Source organism: Mustelus asterias, chromosome 30 (genome assembly GCF_964213995.1).
Source record: "Mustelus asterias chromosome 30, sMusAst1.hap1.1, whole genome shotgun sequence".
Taxonomy (NCBI): domain Eukaryota; kingdom Metazoa; phylum Chordata; class Chondrichthyes; order Carcharhiniformes; family Triakidae; genus Mustelus; species Mustelus asterias.
In genome coordinates this window covers 17,261,889-17,288,509 of record NC_135830.1, presented here as the reverse complement: position 1 = coordinate 17,288,509, position 26,621 = coordinate 17,261,889, and the positions used below count along the sequence as shown (strand labels likewise).

The 26,621-nt window shown below is 46.1% G+C and overlaps 2 protein-coding genes across 2 annotated transcripts in view; one reads left to right on the top strand and one right to left on the bottom strand.

The window, feature by feature from the left end:
* The window catches only part of LOC144480811 (uncharacterized), a 992,083-nt gene that overhangs the window by 804,071 nt on the left and 161,391 nt on the right, over positions 1 to 26,621 (bottom strand). The window lies entirely within an intron of this gene.
* The window catches only part of LOC144480924 (uncharacterized), a 196,312-nt gene that overhangs the window by 24,417 nt on the left and 145,274 nt on the right, over positions 1 to 26,621 (top strand). The window contains exons 2-3 of the mRNA XM_078200549.1: positions 10,871 to 10,890; positions 23,182 to 23,855. Of these exons, the coding sequence (XP_078056675.1) occupies positions 10,871 to 10,890; positions 23,182 to 23,855 (694 nt within the window). The remainder of the gene's footprint in view (positions 1 to 10,870; positions 10,891 to 23,181; positions 23,856 to 26,621) is intronic.

Here is a 26,621-nt window from a genome sequence, read left to right as displayed (position 1 = left end):
TTTATAGTCCTTCCCGCACTCTGGACATTTAAACGGTCTCTCTTCACTGTGAACTCGTTGGTGTTTCTGCAGGTTGGATGATCGGTTAAATCCCTTCCCACATTCAGAGCAGGTGAATGGCCTCTCTCCAGTGTGAATGCGCTCATGTGCCACAAGGTGGAATGATGTCCTGAACCCCTTCTGGCAGTGGGAGCAGCTGAACGGTGTGGAACCGGTGTGAATGTACTGGTGCTCCCGGAGTGTGCGTGGAGTTTTAAAACTCTTTCCACACTCAGTGCATTTAAACTCTCTCCTGTCGGTGTGAACCCGCTGGTGTCTCTGCAGGGCAGAGAAATCTGTGAATCCCTTCCCACACTCAGAGCAGGTGAATGGCCTCTCCCCTGTGTGAGTGTGCCAATGCATCAGCAGGGCCGATGACTGAGTAAATCCTTTTCCACATTCGGAGCAGGTGAACTGCCTCTCCCTGCTGTGAATGCGCTGGTGAATCAACAGGCCAGCTGACTGAGTGAATCCCTTCCCACACACAGGGCAGGTAAAAGGTCTCTCTCCAGTGTGAGTGCGTTGGTGATTTTGCAGGTCAACTGGGTAATTGAATCCTTTCCCACAGTCTCCACATTTATACGGTCTCTCCCTGGTGTGACTGCGCTTGTGTCTCGACAGGCCAGATGATCGATTGAAGCCTTGTCCACACACAGAACACATGTACAGTGTCTCCTCTCTGTGAACGGTGCTTTTTTCTTCCATGTTCAAAGGCCGATGATGTTTAGATCCTGGTGAATCAAAGTTCTCTGTCTGATCTTGATGTGATCCTTGATTTACAATTTTCTGTAATTCTTCACCTTCTAATCCCCTGAAAAATGAATTGAAAACAGAAAGAGGGAAACATGAGAGACAAGCCATAAATATACAAAGACAAAATGTGAAACTGAGTTGAACTAATCTGGTAAATTGTGGGATTGGAACTAGGAAATAGTGGATATGAAAGCTGCTGGATTGTGACAAAGCCTCAAACTGTTCACCAATGCACTGAGGGAAAGGAACCCTCCACCTCTTCAGAGCCAACAACAAGAATTCAGCCTTTATGCGTGAAGAGGGAGAGGTCGGGAGGAGGGTGACGGAGAGAGATTTTATACATCAGCAACTCAACCAGGATTTTGGCAGAATCTCCTAAACCCACAATCTTCCCCACCTGGAAGTACCAGAGCAGCTGGGACGTGGGAAAACCACACAACTCCCTGACTTGGACAAATATCACTGTCCCTTCAATGTGACTGGGTTAAAATTCTAATACTCTTGCATTATGGGAGCACCTTTACTATATGGACTGCAGAGGTTCAAGAAGAAGGCCAACTATCACCATCACAAAGGACAATTGGTGATTGGTAACATATCACTGTCTGTGATAGTAATTCAGGGCAGATACCTGGGTCTTGTCAGTAATGTCCACTTTCAAATAATTTTTTTTTTTTTTTGCAAATCTGTATGAAACCTGCAAGTTCATACATTCATAAGATATAGGAGCAGAATTAGGCCATTCCGCCCCTCAAGTCCGCTCTGCCATTCAATCCTGGCTGATATGCTCCTCATCCCCATTTTCCTGCCTTCTCCCCATAACCTTTCAACCCATAACCAATTAAAAATCTGTCCAACTCCTCCTTAAATTACTCACTGCCCAGCATCCACCGCACTTTGGGGTAGCAAATTCCACAGATGAAAGGAAAACAAGGAAACAAAACCCATGACCGCTACAATCTAGGAGGACAAGGACAGTGGACAGATGGGAAAACCACTACCTGTAAGTCCCCCTCCAAACCACTCACCATCTTGACTTGGAAATATGTCACTGTTCCTTCACTGTCATTGGATCAAAACCCTGGAATTCCCTCCCTAACAACACTATGGATGTACCTACACCACATGGATTGCAGTGATTCAAGAAGACAGCTCACCACCACCTTTTCAAGGGCAATAAATGCTAGTCTCACCAACGACTAGAATCCATTGAATGATTTTAAAAATGACTTGGAATATCCATGAGAAAACAATCCTGACAGTTACTCAAATAAATACTTCACTCAGTCACACTAGCTTCCGAGTTTACATTTGACTGGAGTGGTTGGATTTTGCTGTCATTGCTGCTGTTTGTGGAAAACCTTGGGGCAAACTCCACACAGACAGTGACCCGAGCCGGGAATCAAACCCGGGACCCTGGAGCTGTGAAGCAGCAGTGCTAACCACTGTGCTACCGTAAAGGATAAAGGATCTCAAATTTAAGATGAAGAGAGATCTTTTCTCTCAGCGGGTTGTTGATCTTTGGAACTCTGTCTTCACCAGTGAGGATTGGAGGCAGATCATTGAATATATTCAAAGCTGAGGTTTTGATCCACAAGAAAGTCAAGGGTATGGACGGGGTGGGGGAGCAAAGTAGACATGATCTTATTGAATGATGCAGCAGGCTCGATGGGCCGAATGACGGGCTCCTGTTCCGAATTCTTATTCTGATGTTCTTGGGTAGCTGCGCATGCGCCCTGCTGCCTATTGACCCTCTGAAGATAGAGGTTCTGAACCAGCCCCTGAAACCACGCCCATTGTGACCCGCCACAGACAGCAGCGCATGCGCCCTCCGTCCCCGCTGAAACAAGATGGCGGCCGATAACCGGGGCCTGTTCCCGGGATTAAAGCCTGGCAGCTGCAAACCCGGGATCTGCAGGGACTTATTCAGGCCGTGCGGCCTACAACGGGTGTTTGGAAGCCATAGCTCCCTCCCTACCCGACTCCCGGCTCCATTTCTCCCAGAGCCCAACCGACTCACCCGCAGAAAAATGTTCCAACTCCCACTCTCGGAAGACTCCGAGCAAAGCGACAGTGCGCACGCTCCAGATATAGCATTGCGCCTGCGCAATAGGCTCCTGTGGAATGAATAGGACACTTTCACACCCGCAGGGGCACCTGGGAATTAACGGCGTCATTGTCAAAGACGATAATAGAAAATTATCTTGTGCAATTAAGATAAATTAATTTTTAAAAATGCATTCCTCGGAATTTGTGCGCTGCCATTCTCTATTTCTAAAATTGATTTAAACCAGTGCTCTCCTGTGGGAATACTCCGAGTTTTAAAAACTTTTCCCACTGGTTTCCCTCTCTCTCTGCTCCCCTGAAGGTGCTCACACTGGTTGGATAAATCCCACAGAGACTGGTTTCTTTCACTTTCTTTCTCCTGATGCTGAATATTCTGTTTTATGGAATGATACATCACAGATGGAAACCATTTGGCTCAAACGACTTATGATAGTGTCAATGGAGAGGAACTGTTTCCCAGAAGCAGGAGGGTCTGTCGATGGAGAGAATCTATTTCTCAGGTGCAGGAAGGTCTGTCATAGAACATAGAACATAGAACAGTACAGCACAGAACAGGCCCTTCGGCCCACGATGTTGTGCCGACCTTCATCTGAAACCAAGATCAAGCTATCCCACTCCCTACCATCCTGGTGTGCTCCATGTGGCTATCCAATAACCGCTTAAATGTTCCTAAAGTGTCTGACTCCACTATCACTGCAGGCAGTCCATTCCACACCCCAACCACTCTCTGCGTGAAGAACCTACCTCTGATATCCTTCCTATATCTCCCACCATGAACCCTATAGTTATGCCCCCTTGTAATAGCTCCATCCACCCGAGGAAATAGTCTTTGAACGTTCACTCGATCTATCCCCTTCATCATTTTATAAACCTCTATTAAGTCTCCCCTCAATCTCCTCCGCTCCAGAGAGAACAGCCCCAGCTCCCTCAACCTTTCCTCATAAGACCGACACTCCAAACCAGGCAGCATCCTGGTAAATCTCCTCTGCACTCTTTCCAGCGCTTCCACATCCTTCTTACAGTGAGGTGACCAGAACTGCACGCAATATTCCAAATGCGGTCTCACCAAGGTCCTGTACAGTTGCAGCATAACCCCACGGCTCTTAAACTCCAAACCCCTGTTAATAAAAGCTAACACACTATATGCCTTCTTCACAGCTCTATCCACTTGAGTGGCAACCTTTAGAGATCTGTGGATATGGACCCCAAGATCTCTCTGTTCCTCCACAGTCTTCAGAACCCTACCTTTGACCCTGTAATCCACATTTAAATTTGTCCTACCAAAATGAATCACCTCACATTTATCAGGGTTAAACTCCATTTGCCATTTTTCAGCCCAGCTTTGCATCCTATCTATGTCTCTTTGCAGCCTACAACACCCCTCCACCTCATCCACTACTCCACCAATCTTGGTGTCATCAGCAAATTTACTGATCCACCCTTCAGCCCCCTCCTCTAAGTCATTAATAAAAATCACAAAGAGCAGAGGACCAAGCACCGATCCCTGCGGCACTCCGCTAGCAACCTGCCTCCAGTCCGAAAATTTTCCATCCACCACCACCCTCTGTCTTCGATCAGATAGCCAGTTACCTATCCAATCGGCCAACTTTCCCTCTATCCCACACCTCCTTACTTTCATCATAAGCCGACCATGGGGGACCTTATCAAACGCCTTACTAAAATCCATGTATATGACATCAACCGCCCTACCTTCATCAACACACCTAGTTACCTCCTCAAAAAATTCTATCAAATTTGTGAGGCACGATTTACCCTTCACAAATCCGTGCTGACTATCCCGGATTAATCCGCATCTTTCTAAATGGTCGTAAATCCCATCCCTAAGGACCTTTTCCATCAATTTACCAACCACCGAAGTAAGACTAACCGGTCTATAATTACCAGGGTCATTTCTATTCCCTTTCTTAAACAGAGAAACAACATTTGCCACTCTCCAGTCCTCTGGCACCATCCCCGTGGACAGCGAGGACCCAAAGATCAAAGCCAAAGGCTCTGCAATCTCATCCCTCGCCTCCCAAAGAATCCTAGGATACATTTCATCAGGCCCAGGGGACTTATCGACCTTCAGTTTATTCAAAACTGCCAATACATCCTCCCTCCGAACATCTATTTCCTCCAGCCTATTAGCCTGTAACACCTTCTCTTCCTCAAAAACATGGCCCCTCTCCTTGGTGAACACTGAAGAAAAGTATTCATTCATCACCTCGCCTATCTCTGCTGACTCCATACACAAGTTCCCACCACTGTCCTTGACCGGCCCTAACCTCACCCTGGTCATTCTTTTATTCCTCACAGAAGAGTAAAAAGCCTTGGGGTTTTCCTTGATCCGACCCGCCAAGGACTTCTCATGTCCCCTCCTAGCTCTCCTCAGCCCCTTTTTCAGCTCATTCCTTGCTAACTTGTAACCCTCAATCGAGCCATCTGAACCTTGTTTCCTCATCCCTACATAAGCTTCCCTCTTCCTTTTCACAAGACATTCCACCTCTTTTGTGAACCACGGTTCCCTCACTCGGCCATTTCCTCCCTGCCTGACAGGGACATACCTATCAAGGACATCCAGTATTTGTTCCTTGAAAAAGTTCCACTTTTTATCAGTGCCTTTCCCTGACAGTTTCTGTTCCCATCTTATGCCCCCTAATTCTTGCCTAATCGCATCATAATTACCTCTCCCCCAATTGTAAGCCTTGCCCTGCCGTCCGGCCCTATCCCTCTCCATTGCAATAACAAAAGACACCGAATTGTGGTCACTATCTCCAAAGTTCTCTCCCACAACCAAATCTAACACTTGGCCCGGTTCATTTCCCAGTACCAAATCCAATGTGGCCTCACCCCTTGTCGGCCTATCCACATATTGTGTCAGGAAACCCTCTTGCACACACTGCACAAAAAGTGCCCCATCCAAACTATTCGACCTACAAAGGTTCCAATCAATATTTGGAAAGTTAAAGTCCCCCATGACAACTACCCTGTGACCCCCACACGTATCCATAATCTGCTTAGCAATTTCTTCCTCCACATCTCTATTACTATTTGGGGGCCTATAGTAAACTCCTAGCAACGTGACCGCTCCTTTCCTGTTTCTAACTGCAGCCCATATTACCTCAGTGTGCATATCCCCCTCAAAGTGCTTTTCCGCAGCCGTTAAACTATCCTTGATTAACAATGCTACTCCTCCACCTCTTTTACCAGCTTCCCTACACTTACTGAAACATCTATACCCCGGAACGTCCAACAACCATTCCTGTCCTTGTTCTACCCACGTCTCCGTAATGGCCACAACATCGTAGTCCCAAGTAGCAATCCACGCCCCAAGTTCATCCACCTTGTTCCGGATGCTCCTTGCATTGAAGTAGACACACTTCAACCCATCTTCCTGTCTACCGGTACCCACCCTTGACCTTGATACCTTCCCCAATATCTCACCACCCTCAACACTGACTTCCGGACTACAACTCCTTTTCCCACTCCCCTGACAAATTAGTTTAAATCCCCCTGAAGAGCCGTAGCAAATTTCCCTCCCAGGATATTGGTGCCCCTCTGGTTCAGGTGCACCCCGTCCTGTTTGTAGAGGTCCCACCTTCCCCAGAACGTGTTCCAATTATCCACGTATCTGAAACCCTCCCTCCTGCACCATCCCTGCAACCACATGTTTAAGTGCACTCTCTCGCTGTTCCTCAACTCGCTATCACGTGGCACCGGTAGCGTACCAGAGATGACCACATGTTTTGTCTTTGCTCTCAGCTTCCAGCCCAGCTCCCGAAATTCCTGTTTTAAATCCCCGTCCCTTCTCTTACCTATGTCGTTGGTACCAATGTGTACCACGACTTGTGACTGTTTCCCCTCCCCCTTAAGAATCCGGAAAACACGGTCCGAGACGTCACGGACCCTGGCATCCGGTAGGCAACAAACCATCCTCGAGTCTCTTTTGCTGCCACAGAACCTCCTATCTATCCCTCTAACTAACGAGTCCCCAATAACTATTGCCCTCCCGCTCTCCTCCTTACCCTCCTGAGCCACAGGGACGGACTCAGTGCCGGAGATCCTCTCACTGCGGCTCACCACTGGTATGTCGTCCCCCTCAACCGTATCCAAAGCGGAATACTTATTGCTAAGGGGAACGACCACAGGGGATCCCTGCACCGACTGCTTCTTCCCAGCCCCTCTCACCGTCACCCATCTATTTTCATTCCGCGGAGTAACTGTATCCCTGAAGCTTCTGTCTATGGCCATCTCTGCATCCCTAATGATCCTAAGTTCCTCCAACTCCAGCTCCAGTTCCCTTACACGGTTTTGGAGGAGCTGCAGATGGATGCACTTCTCACAGGTATAATCAGCAGGGACACTGACGTCGTCCCTCACCTCGAACATAGTGCAAGAGGAACATTGCACTGTCTTCACACCCATCCCCTCTAGATACCTTGCCAGTACCAGGTAGAAACAGCAAAAAATGAATTAACTCACCCCTGCTCGCCAAGCCCTGTGAGCCAAAGCCCTACAGCTTTCACTCTGCCTCCTGCTCACTCTGCTGCCCGCTAACAACGCTGCCCGCTCAAAAGTGCGGCCTACTTTTAAACCCTCCAAAAACCTTCCCAGACTCCTGCTGGGCCCACTTCCTGTTTTAAAAAAAAACCTCCGATTTTTTAACACAAATTTAACTTAAAATAAATAAATAAATGTAGTGAACAAACCAACTGCCTTCTCCGCAGCCTGGTCCTGTCTCCTGTCGATGGGGAGAATCTATTTCCCAGATATTGGAGGGTCTGTCAATAGGAAGAAACTGTTTCCCAGGTGCAGGAGGGTCTCTAAGCAGAGGACGCACGGATTTAACATAATTGACAACATTACTGGAGGGGGTGATGAGGATAAGTTTTTACACAATTTGATTTAATCTGGAATGCAAACTGACAGGTGCTAGAATCAGGTTTGATAGTAAATTTCAAAGGGAATTGGATAAATACCTGCAGAGGGTAAATTGACAGAGTTATGGTGAATGGGATTAATTGGACAATTCATTCAACTTTGTGACATTCTGAATGTTTCTCTCCTGAGGTGTTAACATTTGATCTTTTCAATCACAATGTGTCTCAAACAGAAGAGCAAAACATTGGGTTTGATGAGCTGTCAGGTCTGTTTCCCATGTGACTGTGTAAATTAAGAATTGCAGATAACCATGAGAAGGAACTGAATATTTTCAGTTCCTCGAACAGATAAAGCGCAGATATCAGAAATCTCTGGAGTTCCCCATGTCCTCATTATTCTCCCCTTGAGTATAACAGCTCTCAGTCAAGCAGAATCAGTAACACATGCCTCTGCCATGATGTCTGCATTCCTATTTTACCACTCACCTCCCAGTGACACTCGGCATAACACAGAAACCTCAAAATATCATTGCTCCCTTACACCTTGTCCTCCTATTACAATCAAATGTTTGTTGAGCCTCTTGTCTCTCTTAATGTCAGATTACCTGCAGGCAAAATGACCTCAGACACTGGAACCGATCTTTGTGATTATTATTGTTACACCAGATTCCAATCAGCCCCAGGAGCTGCAGTTGTAAAATACAGCAAAATTGAAATAACAGGCAGGTTATTGTCAAATAGTTAGTGGCAGAGTGACACATAACAGAATTGGAATCTATTATATCAATAGACGATGACTCACTCGCTATCAAATGAGACCCAAACTTTGGTTATGGTGCACTAGATACTGAGTGTATTATCATTACATTGGACCCCTGGACCGAGAATACCTGATGCTAAAATGCCACCCCTATTACCTTCCATGGGAGTTCACCTCTTAGCCTGACAGCAGTTTACTTCCCACCCCATGCAGACGTGAAGACCACGCTGGACGAAATATACACTACCACAAATAGTCTTGAGACGAAACCTCCTGAGGCCTTGTTCATCTTAGCTGAAACTTCAATCAGACCAAGCTCAAGGGCGTTCTACTAAGATACCAGCAACACATCTCCCGTTCCATCAGAGGCCCAAACATCCTAGACCACTGCTATACAAATATCAAACATGCCTACCACTCTATCGCCAGCCCACATCTTGGCAAATCACGGCTGTGCTCTCCTGCTTAAAAGCAAAATCTGAAATAGAAGAATCTGTCAAAGAACGTCGTGCAATGCTGGTCTGAGGAATCGGATGATCTCCTACTGGACTGCTTAGCGCCAATAGACTGAATAGTATTTAAAAACTGCGACCAGCCTGAATGAGTACACCACTACAATAACTGACTCATTAGTAAGCGTGTAGAAGACTGTGTGCCAAAGAAGCAAATCCACATGTTTCCCAACTGGAAACCATGGATGAACAGGGAGAGCCACTGTCTGCTGAAGTCCAGATCTGAGGCGTTCATGTCAGGCGACTCTGACCTATACAAGACAGTAAGAAGTCTCACAACAGCAGGTTAAAGTGCAACAGGTTTATTTGGTAGCACAAGCTTTTGGAGTGTCACTCCTTCAGATGAAGAAAGAGTGACACTCCGAAAGCTTGTGCTACCAATTTAACCTGTTGCACTTTAACTTGGTGTTGTGAGACTCCTTACCGTGCCTACTCCAGTCCAACGCCAGCATCTCCACATCATCGATATAAGATAGCCAGGTATGATCCATCAAAGATGCCAAAAGACAGTACCGGACCAAGCTAGAGTCCCACATGGACTCCTGCCGACTATGGCATGGTCTGCAAGGCATAAAAGGCTATGAGTTGATCGCAGGCAAAATTACCAGCTCCAATGCACCCCTCCCCACTGAAGTCAACACATTCTATGCCCGTTATGAGCAAGAGGTCAGTGAGAGCACGCCCCCCATCCCAGAAGCTTCCGATGAACATGTATCCGAGGTCACCAGTGCAGACATCAGAGCAGCCTTCTCAAAAGTCAACCCATGGAAAGCAACTGGCCCAGACAGGGTACCCGGATGAGCACTCAGGTCCTGCGCAGACCAGCTGGCAAGGGTATTCACAGACATCTTCAACCTCTCTTTCCAACAATCTAATGTCCCTACCTGCTACCTGTACAGGAGTGAGATAGAGAATCTGGTGAACTGGTGTGGCAACAATAATCTGTACCTCAATGTCAACAAAACAAAGGATATTGTCATTGACTTCAGGAAGCGTAAAGGAGAACATGCCCCTGTCTACATCAATGGGGACGAAATAGAAAGGGTCAAGAGCTTCAAGCTTTTAGGTGTCCAGATCACCAACAACCTGGCCTGGTCCCCCCATGCTGACATTATAGTTAAGAAAGCCCACCAATGCCTCTACTTTCTCAGAAGACTAAAGAAATTTGGCATGTCAGCTACGACTCTCACCAACTTTTACAGATGCACCATAGAAAGCATTCTTTCTGGTTGTATCACGGCTTGGTATGACTCCTGCTCTGCCCAAGACCGCAAGGAACTACAAAAGGTTGTGAATGTAGCCAAAGAAAAACCAGGCAGCGTGCCTTAATGACTATCATCCTGTGGCTCTGACAAAGCAACTTTTTGTGATTCATGCACAAGGACATCCAGGTTCCTCTGCACAGCAGAATGCTGCAATTCTTTACCATTTCAATAATAGTCCATTTTGCTGTTATTCCTACCAAAATGGATGACCTCACATTTACCAACATTGTACTCGATTTCTGTTGGCAAAATAGGTTGCATGCTTACTTTTTAATTATGCAATGTTCAGAGCACTAAATTTGACACACAGAATCATAGAATCCCTACAGTGCAGAAGGAGGCCATTCGGCCCATCAAGCCTGCACCGACAACAATCCCACCCAGGCCCTATCCCAATAACCTCATGCCCTGACACAAAAGGGGCAATTTACCATGGCCAATCCACCTAACCTGCACATCTCTCAACTGTGGGAAGAAACCCACGCAGACACAGGGAGAATGTGCAAACTCCACACAGTAACCTGAGGCTGGAATTGAACCCAGGCCCCTGGCGCTGAGGCAGCAGTGCTGACCACATGCGACCAATAACCAAGGACATGGCAGACATGACCAGTGTGTGAATTGCTGATGAATGGTCTTGTCCCTGTTGTTCCAATCTGTGTCCACAAAGGGACAATCCAATGGCAGAGCCATTGCCCAGCATTCACTGCGGGAGCTGCTGCGCATGCGCACTGTCAGGCTGTGATTGGAGCATGCGCGATGCAGGTGCTGCAGCTTGACGGAAGCGTGAGGAGCTCGTGTGGCTTTCGCAACGGGTGAAATAAAACACCGAGTGTGGATGGGGAACGGAGCCGGTGGGTGGAGAGATTTCATTAACACCGGACTCGGCTCGCAAAGTTCGAGTAAAAATCTAACGGTCCCCCATTTGGACCGAGAGGATTGTTCGGTAGTTCTCTCGGTGTGGGGCCTGGCTCGCCGATCGCCATCTTTATAAGGGGCAATGTTCCGGTAAGGACGCTGCCATCTTTATAGGGGGCAATACCAGCAGCAGGAGACAACTTTATGCATTTCTATGTTAAAAGCAAAATACTGAGGGTGCTAGAAATCTGAAATAAAAACCGAAAATGGTGGATTGCTACCCTGGGCTGACAGTAATGCATTTACAGGATACGCAAAAGAGAGAATTCACAATTCAAAACATTGCATCTAGATTCAGTCGATTCATCAAGATCATTGACCTTTGAATGTGTAAAGAAGCTGTTCTGTCTGTGGGAAATGATTTCAGCTATCAATGCGTCTGGTATTTGAAAATAAGAATGATAATTTCAAAATCAAGATTCCGCTTGACTGGAAATCATGGCAAAGTACTGCAGATGCTGAAATCTGACGAAGGGTCATCCTGACTCGAAAAGTTGGCTCTATTAAGACCATAAGACATAGGAGCGGAAGTAAGGCCATTCGGCCCATCGAGTCCACTCCACCATTCAATCATGGTTGATTTCAACTCCATTTACCCGCTCTCTCCCCATAGCCCTTAATTCCTCGAGAAATCAAGAATTTATCAATTTCTGTCTTGAAGACGCTCAATGTCTCGGCCTCCACAGCCCTCTGTGGCAATGAATTCCACAGACCTACCACTCTCTGGCTGAAGAAATTTCTCCTCATCTCTGTTCTAAAGTGACTCCCTTTTATTCTAAGGCTGTGCCCCCGCGTCCTAGTCTCCCCTGCTAATGGAAACAACTTCCCTACGTCCATCCTATCTAAGCCGTTCATTATCTTGTAAGTTTCTATTAGATCTCCCCTCAACCTCCTAAACTCCAATGAATATAATCCCACGATCCTCAGATGTTCATCGTATGTCAGGCCTACCATTCCTGGGATCATCCGTGTGAATCTCCGCTGGACCCGCTCCAGTGCCAGTATGTCCTTCCTGAGGTGTGGGGCCCAAAATTGCTCACAGTACTCCAAATGGGGCCTAACCAGTGCTTTATAAAGCCTCAGAAGTACATCCCTGCTTTTGTATTCCAAGCCTCTTGAGATAAATGACAACATTACATTTGCTTTCTTAATTACGGACTCAACCTGCAAGTTTACCTTTAGAGAATCCTGGACTAGGACTCCCAAGTCCCTTTGCACTTTAGCATTATGAATTTTGTCACCGTTTAGAAAATAGTCCATGCCTCTATTCTTTTTTCCAAAGTGCAAGACCTCGCACTTGCCCACGTTGAATTTCATCAGCCACTTCTTGGACCACTCTCCTAAACTGTCTAAATCTTTCTGCAGCCTCCCCACCTCCTCAATACTACCTGCCCCTCCACCTATCTTTGTATCATCGGCAAACTTGGCCAGAATGCCACAAGTCCCGTCATCTAGATCGTTAATATATAAATATATTCTCGTTAATATATAATATATTCTCTGTCCACAGATGCTGTTAGACCTGCTGAGAGTTTCCAGCATTTTCTGCTTTTGTTGTGACTGGGAATCAATGTGGGTGAGCAGGCACTGAGGTCTTGGGGCTAACTGGACTTCCTGTCATAGAGTCACACAGCACAGAAAGAGATCCTTCAGCCCATAAGTGAACAAGTGAGGAAAAGATGTTCCACAGAATCAGAATTGTCTATTCAGAATTTCTGTCCTGTACTTCCGAGGATTAATTTTATAAACTCCTTTTACAGGCTATGAGAAAGGGAGGAATTCCAAACAAGAACATCAAACCAAACATGACATCCAACATCTACTCACTTGATTCATCAGCGCTTAAATATTGTGGACCTTTGAATGTGGAATGAGAAATGTTTCTTTGTTCTGTCTGAGGATTTCAAACTGGAAGTTTTGAAACAATTGACTGGAAAAGCACCGAGTGAGAGTGTTCCAGTGAACTGACTGTGGAAAGAGCTTTAACCAGTTATACAGCCTGATAAAACATCACATCATTCAAAGCGAGGAGAAACCATACAGTTTGGACAAGGTTTCAACTGATTGTCCAATCTGGAGAGTCACAAGGACACTGGCATCATGGAGAAACTGTGGAAATGTGGGGACTGTGGGAAGGGCTTCAATTACCCAAAGCTGAGAAAACGTTATCATTGTCACACTGATGAGCCACCATTCACCTGCTCTGTCTGTGGGAAGCGATTCACTCAGTCATCCCACCTCACTGACCATCAACTTGTACACAGTGATCAGAGACCTTTTAAATGCTCTGATTGTGAGAAGACGTTTAAAAGCAAGAAGCATCTGGTAGCACATCAGCTTGTTCACACTGGGAAGAGGCCGTTCCTCTGCTCTGTGTGTGGGAAGAGATTCAATCGGTCATCCCACCTTCTGACACATCAGCAAGTTCACACTGGGGAGAAACCATTCCTCTGCTCTGTGTGTGGTAAAGGATTCATTCAGTCATCCCAACTTCTGAGACATCAGCGAGTTCACACTGGGGAGAGGCCATTTACCTGCTCTGAGTGTGGGAAGGGATTCAGTCAGTTGTCCGACCTTCTGGTACACCAGCGAGTTCACACTGGGGAGAGGCCATTCACCTGTTCTGTGTGTCGGAACAGCTTTGCTCAGTCATCTACTCTTCAGAGACACCAACGAGTTCATACTGGAGAGAGGCCATTCACCTGCTCTGAGTGTGAGAAGGGATTCATTCAGTTATCCGACCTTCTGAGACACCAGCGAGTTCACAAATGATTGTAGAATTTGGAGTTTGTCATTGCTGCTTTTAGAGACATCCAGGACTGAACATGTGGCTGTGTAACCTGAGGTGTGTAAGAAATGTATCCCAGCCATGCTCTTCCATGATTCAGTGGTCCTGGAGGGAGAACAGAAACTCCTTTACAACTGGGTTTAGAGTCAGGAAGAACAATGGTGAATATTGGAAATGTGATGTGAAGTCAGAGATTGGTGTTAAATTGGGATCTGTTCCTGACTGAGACTTTGAGAATAAATAGAAATGTGGAATGAACATTTAAAATGTTTGTGATATTCCTGATCTATCATTATCAGACAATAATAACACCCTACATTTATATTGTCTCTTTAACACAGTAAATGTGAGAACTGACACTATTTTCAGATGATGTCATTGATGGGAATATGTTGATGAGAAATAAGAGGCCAAGGCTGGAGCCTCTGGAGACACCAGATGTAAGTGTGGGAATCTGAAGGGAAGATATTATAAGTGATTCTCTGACTCTAATTAAAAACAGAAGAATAGTTTTAAAGTTTAATGTTTATTTATTAGTGACTTGCGGCCCTGCAATGAAGTTACTATGAAAATCCCCTCGTCAACACATTCCTGCGCCTGTTCGGGTACACTGAGGAGGAATTTCGCATTCTCAATGCTAACCAGCACATCTTTTGGACTGTGGAGGAAACCGGAACATCCGGAGGAAACCCAGGCAGACAAGGGGAGAATGTGCAGACTCTGCACAGACAGTGGCCCAAACTGAGAATCGTACCCTGGCGCTTGTGGCAGCAGTGCTCGCCACCGTGCCACCCATATAGAACCAGGAGAGAGCAGCCCCATCCAGCTGGACGACAGTGGAGAGGGATGGAGCAGGATGATGTGGGCGACCATGTCAAAGGCTGCCAATAGGTCGAGGATGAGATAGGTCGCAGTCTCATAGGATGTCAGTGGAGATTTGACAAGGGCTGTTTCAGTCATGTGGCAAGGCAGAAACCTTATTGGAGAATTCAAAGATGGAGTTCTGGGAAAGATGGTTTGGGGTTTTGGGAGATGACAAAACATTCAGAGTGAATGAGGGGGAGGGGCCGGAGGACCAGGGAGAGCGGCTAGTCCTCCAACCAATCGGAGTGAATAAGGGGCGGGGCTGGAGGACCAAGCGAGAGCAGCTCGTCCTCCAACCGGAGTGAAAGAGGGGGCGGGGCTGGAGGACCAGGGAGAGCGGCTCGTCCTCCAACGAGAGTGAATGAGGGGCAGGGCTGGAGGACCGAGCGAGAGTGGCTGGTCCTCCAACCAATCGGAGTGAATGAGGGGCGGGGCTGAGGGCGTGTTGCACTGTGGTGATCTGGAGCATGCGCGGTTGAGGCGGTTGTGGAAATATTCAGTCCGGGCGATAACACCGGGTAAATCAGGAATGAGTGATGGAGCCGGTGGGTGGACGGACTTGGAGGCTTCATAAAAGTCCCGTTTGGCCGCAAGTCCCCAATGGGAAGCTCGGATTCGGTATTTGAACCGTTGACAGCTGCTCGGGCTTTTTCCCCGATTCAGGCCGGGGTGAACGATCGCCATCTTGACAGTGTGCGGCCGAGCGCACGCGCAGACAGAGGGAGCTCCAGGCTGCGGGGTGCCCGTCATTTAGTCTGATTGGTCGGAGGACCAGCTGCTTATGCTCGGTCCTCCAGCCCCGCCCCCTCTTCCTATTGGTCCGAGCTTTCGTCAAAAGCTCGTGGCTTTTGCTATCAAATAAACCTGTTGGACTTTAACCTGGTGTTGTGAAAGATATTCATACCCAGCCTTGCTTACGAGTGTGGGAGGCTGAATGCCTTTTTGGACTGATGCTAGCAGCTAATTAGTGGAAGGTATCACTCATGTAACCACTGCATAGTCGCAGAATGAAACAGATTAGTGTTCATTCTGTATTGTGCAGCCTTGTGATTGTGCTAAAGGCCATCACTTTCAGATCTGAAAAGTGCCTGGGTCAAGGTCAAATTACCCCAGAAAGGGACATTTCCTCTCAAATCTGAAGCAACAGGTGAAGCAAATCATTTCACACTGAAACACATCTTCAACGTTGCGGTAGTTTGTTCAGTTACACACTTGGTGGTCACGTGACTCTGGTTGTAGCATTCCTGCGCCTCATTGGAGGGATTCCTCACATGAGCCGAGTTTGAGGAGAGTATCTCTGGCCTCCAGTGATGCAGCCGCTGAATCTTTTCCTGGAAAAAACACATTTGGAATATTGTGATAATGCTGTCTGAATCCATCAGGACAATTTTGTATTCAAGTGTGGGGGGGATAATGCTCACTATTTTATATTCGGATCTGGGGGATAATGTTCACTATTTTATATTCGGGTCTGGGGATAATGTTCACTGTTTTATATTCAGGTCTGGGGGATAATGTTCACTTTTATATTTAGGTCTGGGGGATAATATTCACTGTTTTATATTCGAGTCTGGGGGGGATAATATTCACTGTTTTATATTCAGGTCTGGGGGATAATGTTCACTGTTTTATATTCGGGTCTGGGGGGGATAATGTTCACTCTTTTATATTCGGGTCTGGGGGAATAATGTTCACTGTTTTATATTCGGATCTTGGGGGGATAATGTTTACTGTTTTATACTTGGGTCTGGGAGATAATGTTCACTGTCTGGAATTTGTCCTCTTTTTAGGTCAAACCAAACCAAGTAAACAAACTCCAATTAAATCAGGACAAAGTAAAAGGGGCAGCTCCCCAAAAAGGAGGGGGAACAGCCCGAACAGAAATCAAAGTACAAAGGAAACTTAAAAACATCAAATTAAAATGTGATTATTAGGGTCAATAATGCACCCCAACCCCTGCGGTGCCCAGCGGGCTCGCCCGTGGACACCGCATGCTCCCTCTCCAGGGACACCTGGCCGCGAACGTAGCCGCGGTAGAGGGGAAGACAGTCAGGATGGACGGCCCCCTCGAGCGCCCGCAGCCTGGACCGGTAAATGGCGCGTTTCACCAGGCCCAGGAGCAGGTTCACGAGGAGGTCGCCATCCCGACCCTCCCCTCTCCGCACCGGGTGTCCGTAGATCAGGAGCGTGGGACTGAAGTGCAAACAAAACATCAACAAAAGGTTCTTTAGGAAAACATAAAGGGAGTGCAGCCTAAGACACACAACATAGACATGGTCCACGGACTCCACAAGGCCGCAGAAAGGGCAGTCTTCGGAGCCCGTGTGGAATTTGTCAGCTAGGGTTAATTTTGCCTCACGGTGCATTCTCGGTTGTCAGAGCTGTTGTTAAAAACCCTAATTTCCGGTCAGTGATTGAATTGTCTCTGATGGGATGGAGAATCAGAGTGCATGTAATGTGTTTCATGGACAGTGATGGGAATGAGTATAAAATAAACCCAGACCACACCAGGTAATTGTGAGAACATTGAAACCATCACATAAAATCACAGCACCATGTTAGAAAACAGAATGTTTTATCTGAATCTTTGATCAATTTTGTTTGATTCAATACTTTGAGTGACTTCTTGGATAGCTGGCTCTTTTCTAACGGCATCATCAGTTTGACAATAAATCCGGCCCTGGTAACTGCTTTTTAAATTTTCTGTTTTAATTTTAAGTGGAACGTTAATATATGCCTAGCACACAGGCCAATTGATCTTTCCAGAGGTGAGTGTGTCTGAGAAATATACAACTGGAAAACCTTTTCCATTCACCTGCTGCAGAAAATATATATTGTTCTGACTCTGCCAGCAGGGCTGTGGAATTAATTGGATAGATCTTAAAGAGGTTGGGCAGGATGGGCCAAATTGTTCCCATCTGTGATGCATCATTCCATAAAACAGAATATTCAGCATCAGGAGAAAGAAAGTGAAAGAAACCAGTCTCTGTGGGATTTACCCAACCAGTATGAGCATCTTCAGGAGAGCAGAGAGAAAAGTTTTAAAAAGTAGGGGTATTCCCACAGGAGACCACTGGTTGAAATCAATTTTAGAAATAGAGAATGGCAGCGCGCAAATTCCGAGAAATGCATTTTTAAAAATTAATTGATCTTAATTGCACAAGATAATTTTCTATTATTGTCTTTGATAATGACGCCATTAATTCCCAGGTGCCCCTGCGGGTGGGAAAGTGTCCTATTCATTCCACAGGAGCCTATTGCGCAGGCGCAGTGTTATATCTGGAGCGTGAGCAGTGTCACTTTGCTCGGAGTCCTGCGAGTGCGGGAGCGTCTTTTTTCAACGGGTGAGTCGGTCGGGCTGCGGGAGAAATGGAGCCGGGAGTCGGGGTAGGGAAGGAGCTATGGCTTCACAAACACCCGCTGGAGGTCGCACGGCCCGAATAAGACCGTGGAGGTCCCGGGTTTACAGCTCCCAGGCTTTTATCCCGGAAATAGGCCCCGGTTATCGGCCGCCACCTTGTTTCAGTGGAGCCGGAGAGCGCATGCGCTGCTGTCAGTGGCGGGTCACAATGGGCGTGGTTTCAGGGGCTGGTTCAGAACCTCGATCTTCAGAGGGTCAATAGGGAGCAGGGCGCATGCGCAGCTATCCAAGCACATCGGAATAAGAATTCGGAACAGGAGCCCGTCATTCGGCCCATCGAGCCTGCTGCATCATTCAATAAGATCATGTCTACTTTGCTCCCCCACCCCGTCCATACCCTTGACTTTCTTGTGGATCAAAACCTCAGCTTTGAATATATTCAATGACCTGCCTCCAATCCTCACTGGTGAAGACAGAGTTCCAAAGATCAACAACCCTCTGAGAGAAAAGATCTCTCTTCATCTTAAATTTGGGATCCTTTATTTTTACTTGATTTCCACACCAGAGGAAACATCCTCTCAGCATCTACCTTGTCAAGCACCTTATATCATATGAATCATAGAATCCCTACAGTGCAGAAGGAGGCCATTCAGCCCATTGAGTCTGAACTGACCACAATCCCACCCAGGCCCCATCCCCACAACCCCATGCATTTGACACTAGGGTCAATTTAGCATAGCCAATCCACCTAACCCGCACATCTTTGGACTGTGGGAGGAAACCGGAGCACCTGGACGAAACCCACACAGACATGGAGAGAAAATGTGCAAACTCCACACAGGCAGTGACCCAAGGCTGGAATTGAACCTGGGACCCTGGCACTGTGAGGCAGCAGTGCCAACCACTGTGCCGCCCTTAAATTCCCAGATGTTTCAATAACTTCTCAGTCTTTTAAACTCCAAAGAGTACAGGTCCAAGCTGCTCATCCTCAAAGACAAAACTCCTCATTTCAGGAATCAACCAACTGGATCTTCCCTGAACTGCCTCCACTGCAATTTTTTCCCAGCTAAAGTAATTCTGTGCCAGGTAGGAGGAGAGAATGTTTTGAATTTCTGTTCTGGACAGATGCTGATGGATTTTGGAAACTCCTTTTATAGGAGGTTGGAAGGGGAGGATTTACTCACAGCAAACTCAGACCAAACGAAATGTTTGTCTGTCTTGAATTTCTAACCTTGAATTACACCTATAACTTTCCTTATTTACAGGGACAAGATTTGAAGATTGCAACATTTTTCCCGGACACTAATCTCTCTGAGATCTTTTCAGCTGCAGCAGATTTTAAAATGTGAAAACAGTGAAATGGTTTTGGGGTGAGTGTGAGTGAGCATTAATTTAAATTTAGAGCACGCTCTGATTCCATGGATCTCGGGCTATTATGTCTCCTTTACCATGGATGGGGAGGCAATGGTGCAGTGATAGTGTTATTGAATTAGTAATACAGGGATCCAGGGCAATGCACTGTGAACCCTGGGTTCGAATCCCACAACGGCAAATGTTGAAGTTTGAATTCAGTAAAAATCTAGAATTAGAAGTCCATTGATGATAATTGTCGTAAAAATCCATCCGATTTAATAATGTCCTTTAAAGAAGGAAATTACCACATCCCCCAGCAATGCAAGCCACTCAGTTCAAGGACAATGAGTTATGGGAATAGATGCTGACACTGCCAGCACATAGAGTCATAGAGCAATACAGCACGGAAACAGGCCCTTGGGCCCAACTGATCCATGCCAACCATGGTGCCCTCCCAGCGAGTCCCAATTGCCCATGTTTGGCTCATATCCCTCTAATCCTTTCCAATTCATGTACTTATCCAAATGCTTTTTAAATGTTTAAACCTGCTGTTTGAACCTGCCTCAACCACTTTCTCTGGCAGCTCATTCCATGTACCCACCACTCTTTGCATGAAGAAGTTGCCCCTCAGGTCCCTTTTAATCTTTCCCCTCTCACCTTAAACCTATGCCCTCTAGTTTTCAATTCCCCTACCCTGGCAAAAAGGCAATGTAGGTTCATCCTATCTATGCCCCTCATTATTTAATACACCTCAATATAGTCACCCCACATTCTCCTACGTTTGAAGGAATAAAGCCCTAGCCTGTCCAACCTCTCGCGATCACTCAGGCCCATTAGTCCCGGCAACATCCTCATAAATCTTCTTTACACGCTTTCCAGTTTATCAATGTTTTTCCTATAACAGGGTGACAAAAACTGTACACAATACTCCAAGGGTGACAAAAACTGTACACAATACTCCAAGTGCAGCCTCACCAATGACTTATACAACTATAACATAATGTCCCAACTCCAATACTCAGTGCCCTGACTGATGAAGGCCAGTGTGCTAAATGCCTTCTTCACCATTCTGTCTACTGTGCCACCACTTTCAACAAACTATGTACTTCTCCTAGGTTCCTCTGTTCCTCAACACTCCCCAGGGCCTTACCATTCATTGTATAAGTCCTACCCTGGTTTGACTTTCCAAAATGCAACACTCACACTCAAGACCATAAGACATAGGAGCAGAATTAGGCCACTTGTCCCATCAAGTCTGCTCCGCCATTCAATCATGGCTGATATTTTTCTCATCCCCATTCTCCTGCCTTTTTCCCATAACCCCAGATCCCCTTATTAATCAAGAACCTATCTACCTCTGTCTTAAAGACAGTCAATGACCCGGCCTCCACAGCCTTCTGCGGCAAAGAGTTCCACAAATTCACCACTCTCTGGCTGAAGAAATTCCTCCTTACCTCTGTTTTAAAGGATTGTCCCTTTAGCCTGAGGTTGTGCCTCTGTACTCTGTATTATCTGTACTGAAATCCATTTGCCAATCATCGGCCCACTTCCCTAACCGATCAACTGATCAAGATCCCCCTGTAATATTTGATAACCTTCTTCACTATCAGCGATACCTCCTAATTTAGTATCATCTGCAAACTTGCTAACCATGCTTTTTATGAATTTTTAAACGGCCATCCATTTCTCTATTTCACCTCTGCCCTCCCTGATCAGCTCTCTGACATCGTCTACCTTCCTCTACCTCTAATAATGGGTGTATTTTAACTATTATTTCCGCAAGCTATGTCTTGATGAGGTTTTTCCCACTTCACAACTCTATTCACTGCTGATTTACCAGCTTAGTCTTACAATGTTCAGGAATTGTTTCTCTTCCACTGGAGATCATTTCCCTTCCACTTCTGAGCTTATGTTGACCAACAAAATCTGATACATTTTTATTCCCTGTAATTCATTCTGCCCACCCTGAAACGTTAATCTTCTTTCTGTCTAAAAGGATGGTCTCTTTCCAAATGTTCACAATTAAAGGGCAGGAGATGGCTGACATTTAAGGGGACAGTAAATTAATATAGGACAGAGATATGTCTAGTGTTATTATATGGTACCCAGATTAGATATATTCTTTATGTTTCTGTAATAAAATATATTTATTATTATTTCTTGCATTGTAATATAATACTGTAGCAATGTTATACATTTCCAGTCATAAAGTCATTACAGCACAGAAGGAATCCATTCGGTAACTCGAGTCCATGCTGACTCTCTGTATAACATTCCAGTCCCATTCCCACTCTATATCCCATTCTCCTGAAAGTTTATTTCCTTCAAGTGCCCATCCACTTTCATTTTTAAGTAGAATCCATAGATATGGGTGGAGATTTACAACTTTTTGGGAATGAAATAGGAAAGAATGTTCCATAGAAACTAGAATTGTCTGCACTGAATTTCTATCCTATTCTGACTGTGATGACCTTTGCAAACTCATTTCACAGGATTTTGAACGAGGAATCACAGGCAAAAATCTCAACTGTCACGTCTCGACAGAGTCATATTCCTTGGGATCTGAATATCTTGTAATATGGAACTGTAGCTACGTTATATATTTCCAGACTTCTCTTCCCTCAGAGGGTTGTTAGTCTTTTGGATTTCTCTTCCACAGGGACCAGTGGAGGCTGAGGATCATTGAATATATTCCAGTTCGACAGATCTTTGACTGACAAGGGTGTCAAGGGTTATGGGGAACAGACAAGAAGATGGAGCAAAAGCTAAGATGTGGGGGGATTTCTTCACTCAAGGATGTGGTAAAGCTTTGGAATTTCAACCCCTGAGGACAGTGAAGCCTCAGCCATCAACTAGTTTCAAGAGAGAGATTGATTGGTTTCTAGATATTGAAGATATCAAGGGATATGGGTTCAGTGTGGGGAGAATGATGCTGAGGTAGATGAACAAATTATCTCATTGAATAGTTTAAAAGGCTCGATGAGCCAAATGGCCGACTGCAACTCCTAGTTGTTATGGTCTCTGTGTCCAGGACAGGAAGCAGTGAGCATGGATCTGTCAATCAGCCTCAATCAGCACCTTCAGGAGAATTGGGAGGGTGAATATTAGATACAGCAGAGTGAGAATGGAGGGAGAGTGTGTGGGATGGGGATTCACAGCTTTTTGGGACTGAAATAGGAAAGAATGTTCCATAGAAACTAGAATTGTCTGTTCTGAATTTCTATCCTGTACTGACACTGATGACTTTTGTAAACTCATTTTACAGGATATTGAAAGAGGAATCACAGGCTGAAATCTCAAACGTCACGTCAGACCTGACAGAGTCATATTCCTTGGGAGCTGAATATCATCGGCCTTTGAATCTAGAAGGAGAAATTGTTGTCCAGTCTGTTGATTTGAAAAGATTTCAAACATCAGTGTGACTGGAAAAGCACCAACACACTGCCACACTCGAGTGAGAGTCTTCCAGTGCACTGACTAAAGAGCTTTAACCAGTTACACAGCCTGAATAAATATCACACCATTCACAGCAGGGAGAGACTGTACCCGTGTTCTGTGTGTGGACGAGGCTTCAACTGATTGTCCACCCAAGAGAGAGGCAAGGACACCTGCACTATGGAGAAACCGTGGAAATGTGCGGACTGTGGGAAGAGATACAGATACCCAACTGAGCTGGAAGCTCATCGGCGCAGCCACACTGGGGAGAGACCATTCACGTGCTCTCAGTGTGGGAAGGGATTCACTCAGTCATCCAGCCTGCAGACACACCAGCGAGTTCACACTGGGGAGAGACCATTCACGTGCTCTCAGTGTGGGAAGGGATTCACTCAGTCATTCAACCTGCAGAGACACCAGCGAGCTCACACTGGGGAGAGGCCGTTCACGTGTTCTCAGTGTGGGGAGGGATTCACTTCTTCATCCCACCTGCGGAGGCACCAGCGAGTTCACACTGGGGAGAGGCCGTTCACGTGTTCTCAGTGTGGGGAGGGATTCACTTCTTCATCCCACCTGCAGAGGCACCAGCGAATTCACACTGGAGAGAGGCCGTTCACCTGCTCTCAGTGTGGGGAGGGATTCACTTCTTCATCCTACCTGCGGAGGCACCAGCGAGTTCACACTGGGGAGAGGCCGTTCACCTGCTCTCAGTGTGGGGAGGGATTCACTCGGTCATCCAGCCTGCAGACACACGAGCAAGTTCATACTGGGGAGAGGCCGTTCACGTGTTCTCAGTGTGGGGAGGGATTCACTCGGTCATCCAGCCTGCGGGCACACGAGCGAGTTCATACTGGGGAGAGGCCATTCACCTGCTCTCAGTGTGGGAAGGGATTCTGTGATTCATCCCGCCTGCTGAGACACCAGCAAGTTCACACTGGGGAGAGGCCGTTCACCTGCTCTCAATGTGAGAAGAGATTCACTCGATTATCCAGCCTGCTGAGACACCAACGAGTTCACGAATGATTCCAGGGGTTGGATTCTGCTGTTATTGTTTCTGCTCTCAATTACATCCAGGACTGCATTTTGTTCATTCTCACAGTTGGTCAATGGGGAGGATGCTCTGATTGTGGGAAGGGATTCACTGATTCATCCGACCTGCTGAAACACCAGAGAATTCATAATAGGGAGAGGCCATTTATCTGCTCCGAGTGTGGGAAGGGATTTACTCAGTCATTCAACCTGCTAAAACACCAGCCAAGTCACACTGGAGAGAGGCCATTCACTTGCTCCAGTTGTGGGAAGGGATTTATTGATTCATCCAGCCTGCGGAGGCACCAGCGAGTTCACACCAGGGAGAGACCATTCACCTCCTCTGATTGTGGCAAGGGATTCAGTCAATCATCCAACCTGGTAAAGCACCAGCGAATTCACACTGGGGACAGGCCATTCACCTGCTCCGTGTGTGGGAAGGGATTCACTCAGTCACCTCACCTGCTGAAACACCATCATGTTCACGAGTGACTGCAAGGACTGAATTTTGCTGTTAATCACATCGAGGTCCCAACCATTTTCATTGGTGTCTGTTTCTGCTGATGTTAATAAACCCTGGCCCAGTTGTAAGATTTGTATTGTGGATTGTCTTGTCTGAGTCCTGAACTCGTAAATAAAAACAAGAAGTGCTGTAAAAACTCAGCAGGTCTGACAGCATCTCTGGAGAGAGAAACAGAGCTAATGTTTTGACACTGAAGAAGAGTCACATTCAACTGGAAACATTAACTGTTCCTGTCTTTACAGATTCTGTCAGACGTACTGAGATTTTGCAGCAACTTCTGCTTTTAGAATGACGGTGAATGCTGGACACATGAATCAGAGATTGGTGTAAAACTGGGATCTGCTCCTAAATCAAAGTGAAACAGCAGGTTAAAGTTTCCAGTCTGAAAAGTACTATGGTTGTTATACTATATCTACCATTTTAAGGCTGGTTTTAACTCATTTAAAATAAACCTATTTAAAATATATTTGTTAAAGTCAGTATTAAAATACGAGTTGGATGAGTTCACAGGAGCCTGTTAACCGCTGGGACAATTATTCAACAAACATTGGATCTCCAGATAGAGAAGAAGCTGCAGTTTGTTTGCAGGAATTCCCTGTTTTATTGATGTGTGTGTGTTAGACATCAGGATAACTAAAAATACACAAACCTGGACATCAATGGTGATCTGATTGACAGTTACTCTGGGAATCACTCCCACTGTGAAACTTCAGCACTGACACTGCTGAATGTTGTCGGCTCAGGGAGTGGGACCTCCAGGAGTGGACTGTAAAAAAGCTGGGTTTCAGTATCCTGACTAATATATGGTGAGGAACCAGAAAACTCCTTACTGAGGAACTGCCTGGGGTTTTACCAGTGTAGGTTCAGGGGCGAATGATTCCTGACTCCCTGAAATGTCTGATATTGAACCCAGTTTGGAACAAGATTCATTCAGTTTCCAGGAGAATAGAGACAAATATCACCCACAACTGAGAGAGAGAAAAACAGCCACCTTGATCAATGACTTGGATGAAGCCAGAATTGATGATACAAAGATAGGTAGAAAAGCAAGTTGTGAGGGTGTTACAAAAAATCTGTAAGGGACACAGATAAGTTACCTGAATGGACAGAAAAATGGCAGATGGAGTATAGTGCGGGAAAGTGGGAGCTTTTCCACTTTGGCAGGAAGAATAGAGAAGCAAAAAATTGTTTAAATATACAGAAACTGAAGAATACTGCCGTAGAGAGGAATCTGGGTGACCTTGTACATGAATCGTGAAAAAATAGGATGAAGGTACAGCAAGTAAAGAAGAAGGCAAATGGAGTGTTGGACTTTACTGCAAGGGGGTGGAGTTTGAAAAAGGGAACTTGCTGCACCGACACAGGACATTGCTGAGATAGCAGCTGGAATACTGTGTACGGTTCTGGTCTCCCTACTTATGGAATGACATGTTTTCATTGGAATGAGTTCAGAGAAAGTTCACCAGGCCCATTCCTAAGATGAAGGTGTTGACTTTTGAGGAAAGGTTGTGAAGGTGTAGGGGAGAATTCTCCCATCCCACCCACCACAGGAATCGTAGCAGGCCAGGGGGTGGACCACACAAAGGTCCTTTGACCTCGGGGCAAGTGAGGCCGCAGAATCCAACTCGTCTTTTGGGGAAGGGTTGCACCTATACTCATTAGGTTTGGAAGAATGAGCAGTGAACATTCTGAAACATGTAAGATTCTCATGGACAGTTGACAGGCGAGAGGCCAAGAGGATGATTCATGAAGGAGTCTTGAACTTGGTGCCACAGATCTACAAGGAAGCCAAGGGTATTATTTTAGCCCTTACAGACACCAATACTTCATCCTCAGTTTTAGTCAGGTTAGTCAGAGGTTTAGTCAGGTGTGGTGAAAGCTTCAACCAATCATCTGGCCTTTTGGAACATAATTGCAGTCACAGGGAGATGCCATGGAAATGTGGGGATTGTGGGAAGAACATAAGAACCAGGAGCAGGAGTAGGCCATCTGGCCCCTCGAGCCTCATGGCTGATCTTTTTGTGGACTCAGCTCCACTTACACGCCCTCTCACCATAGCCCTTAATTCCTTTCC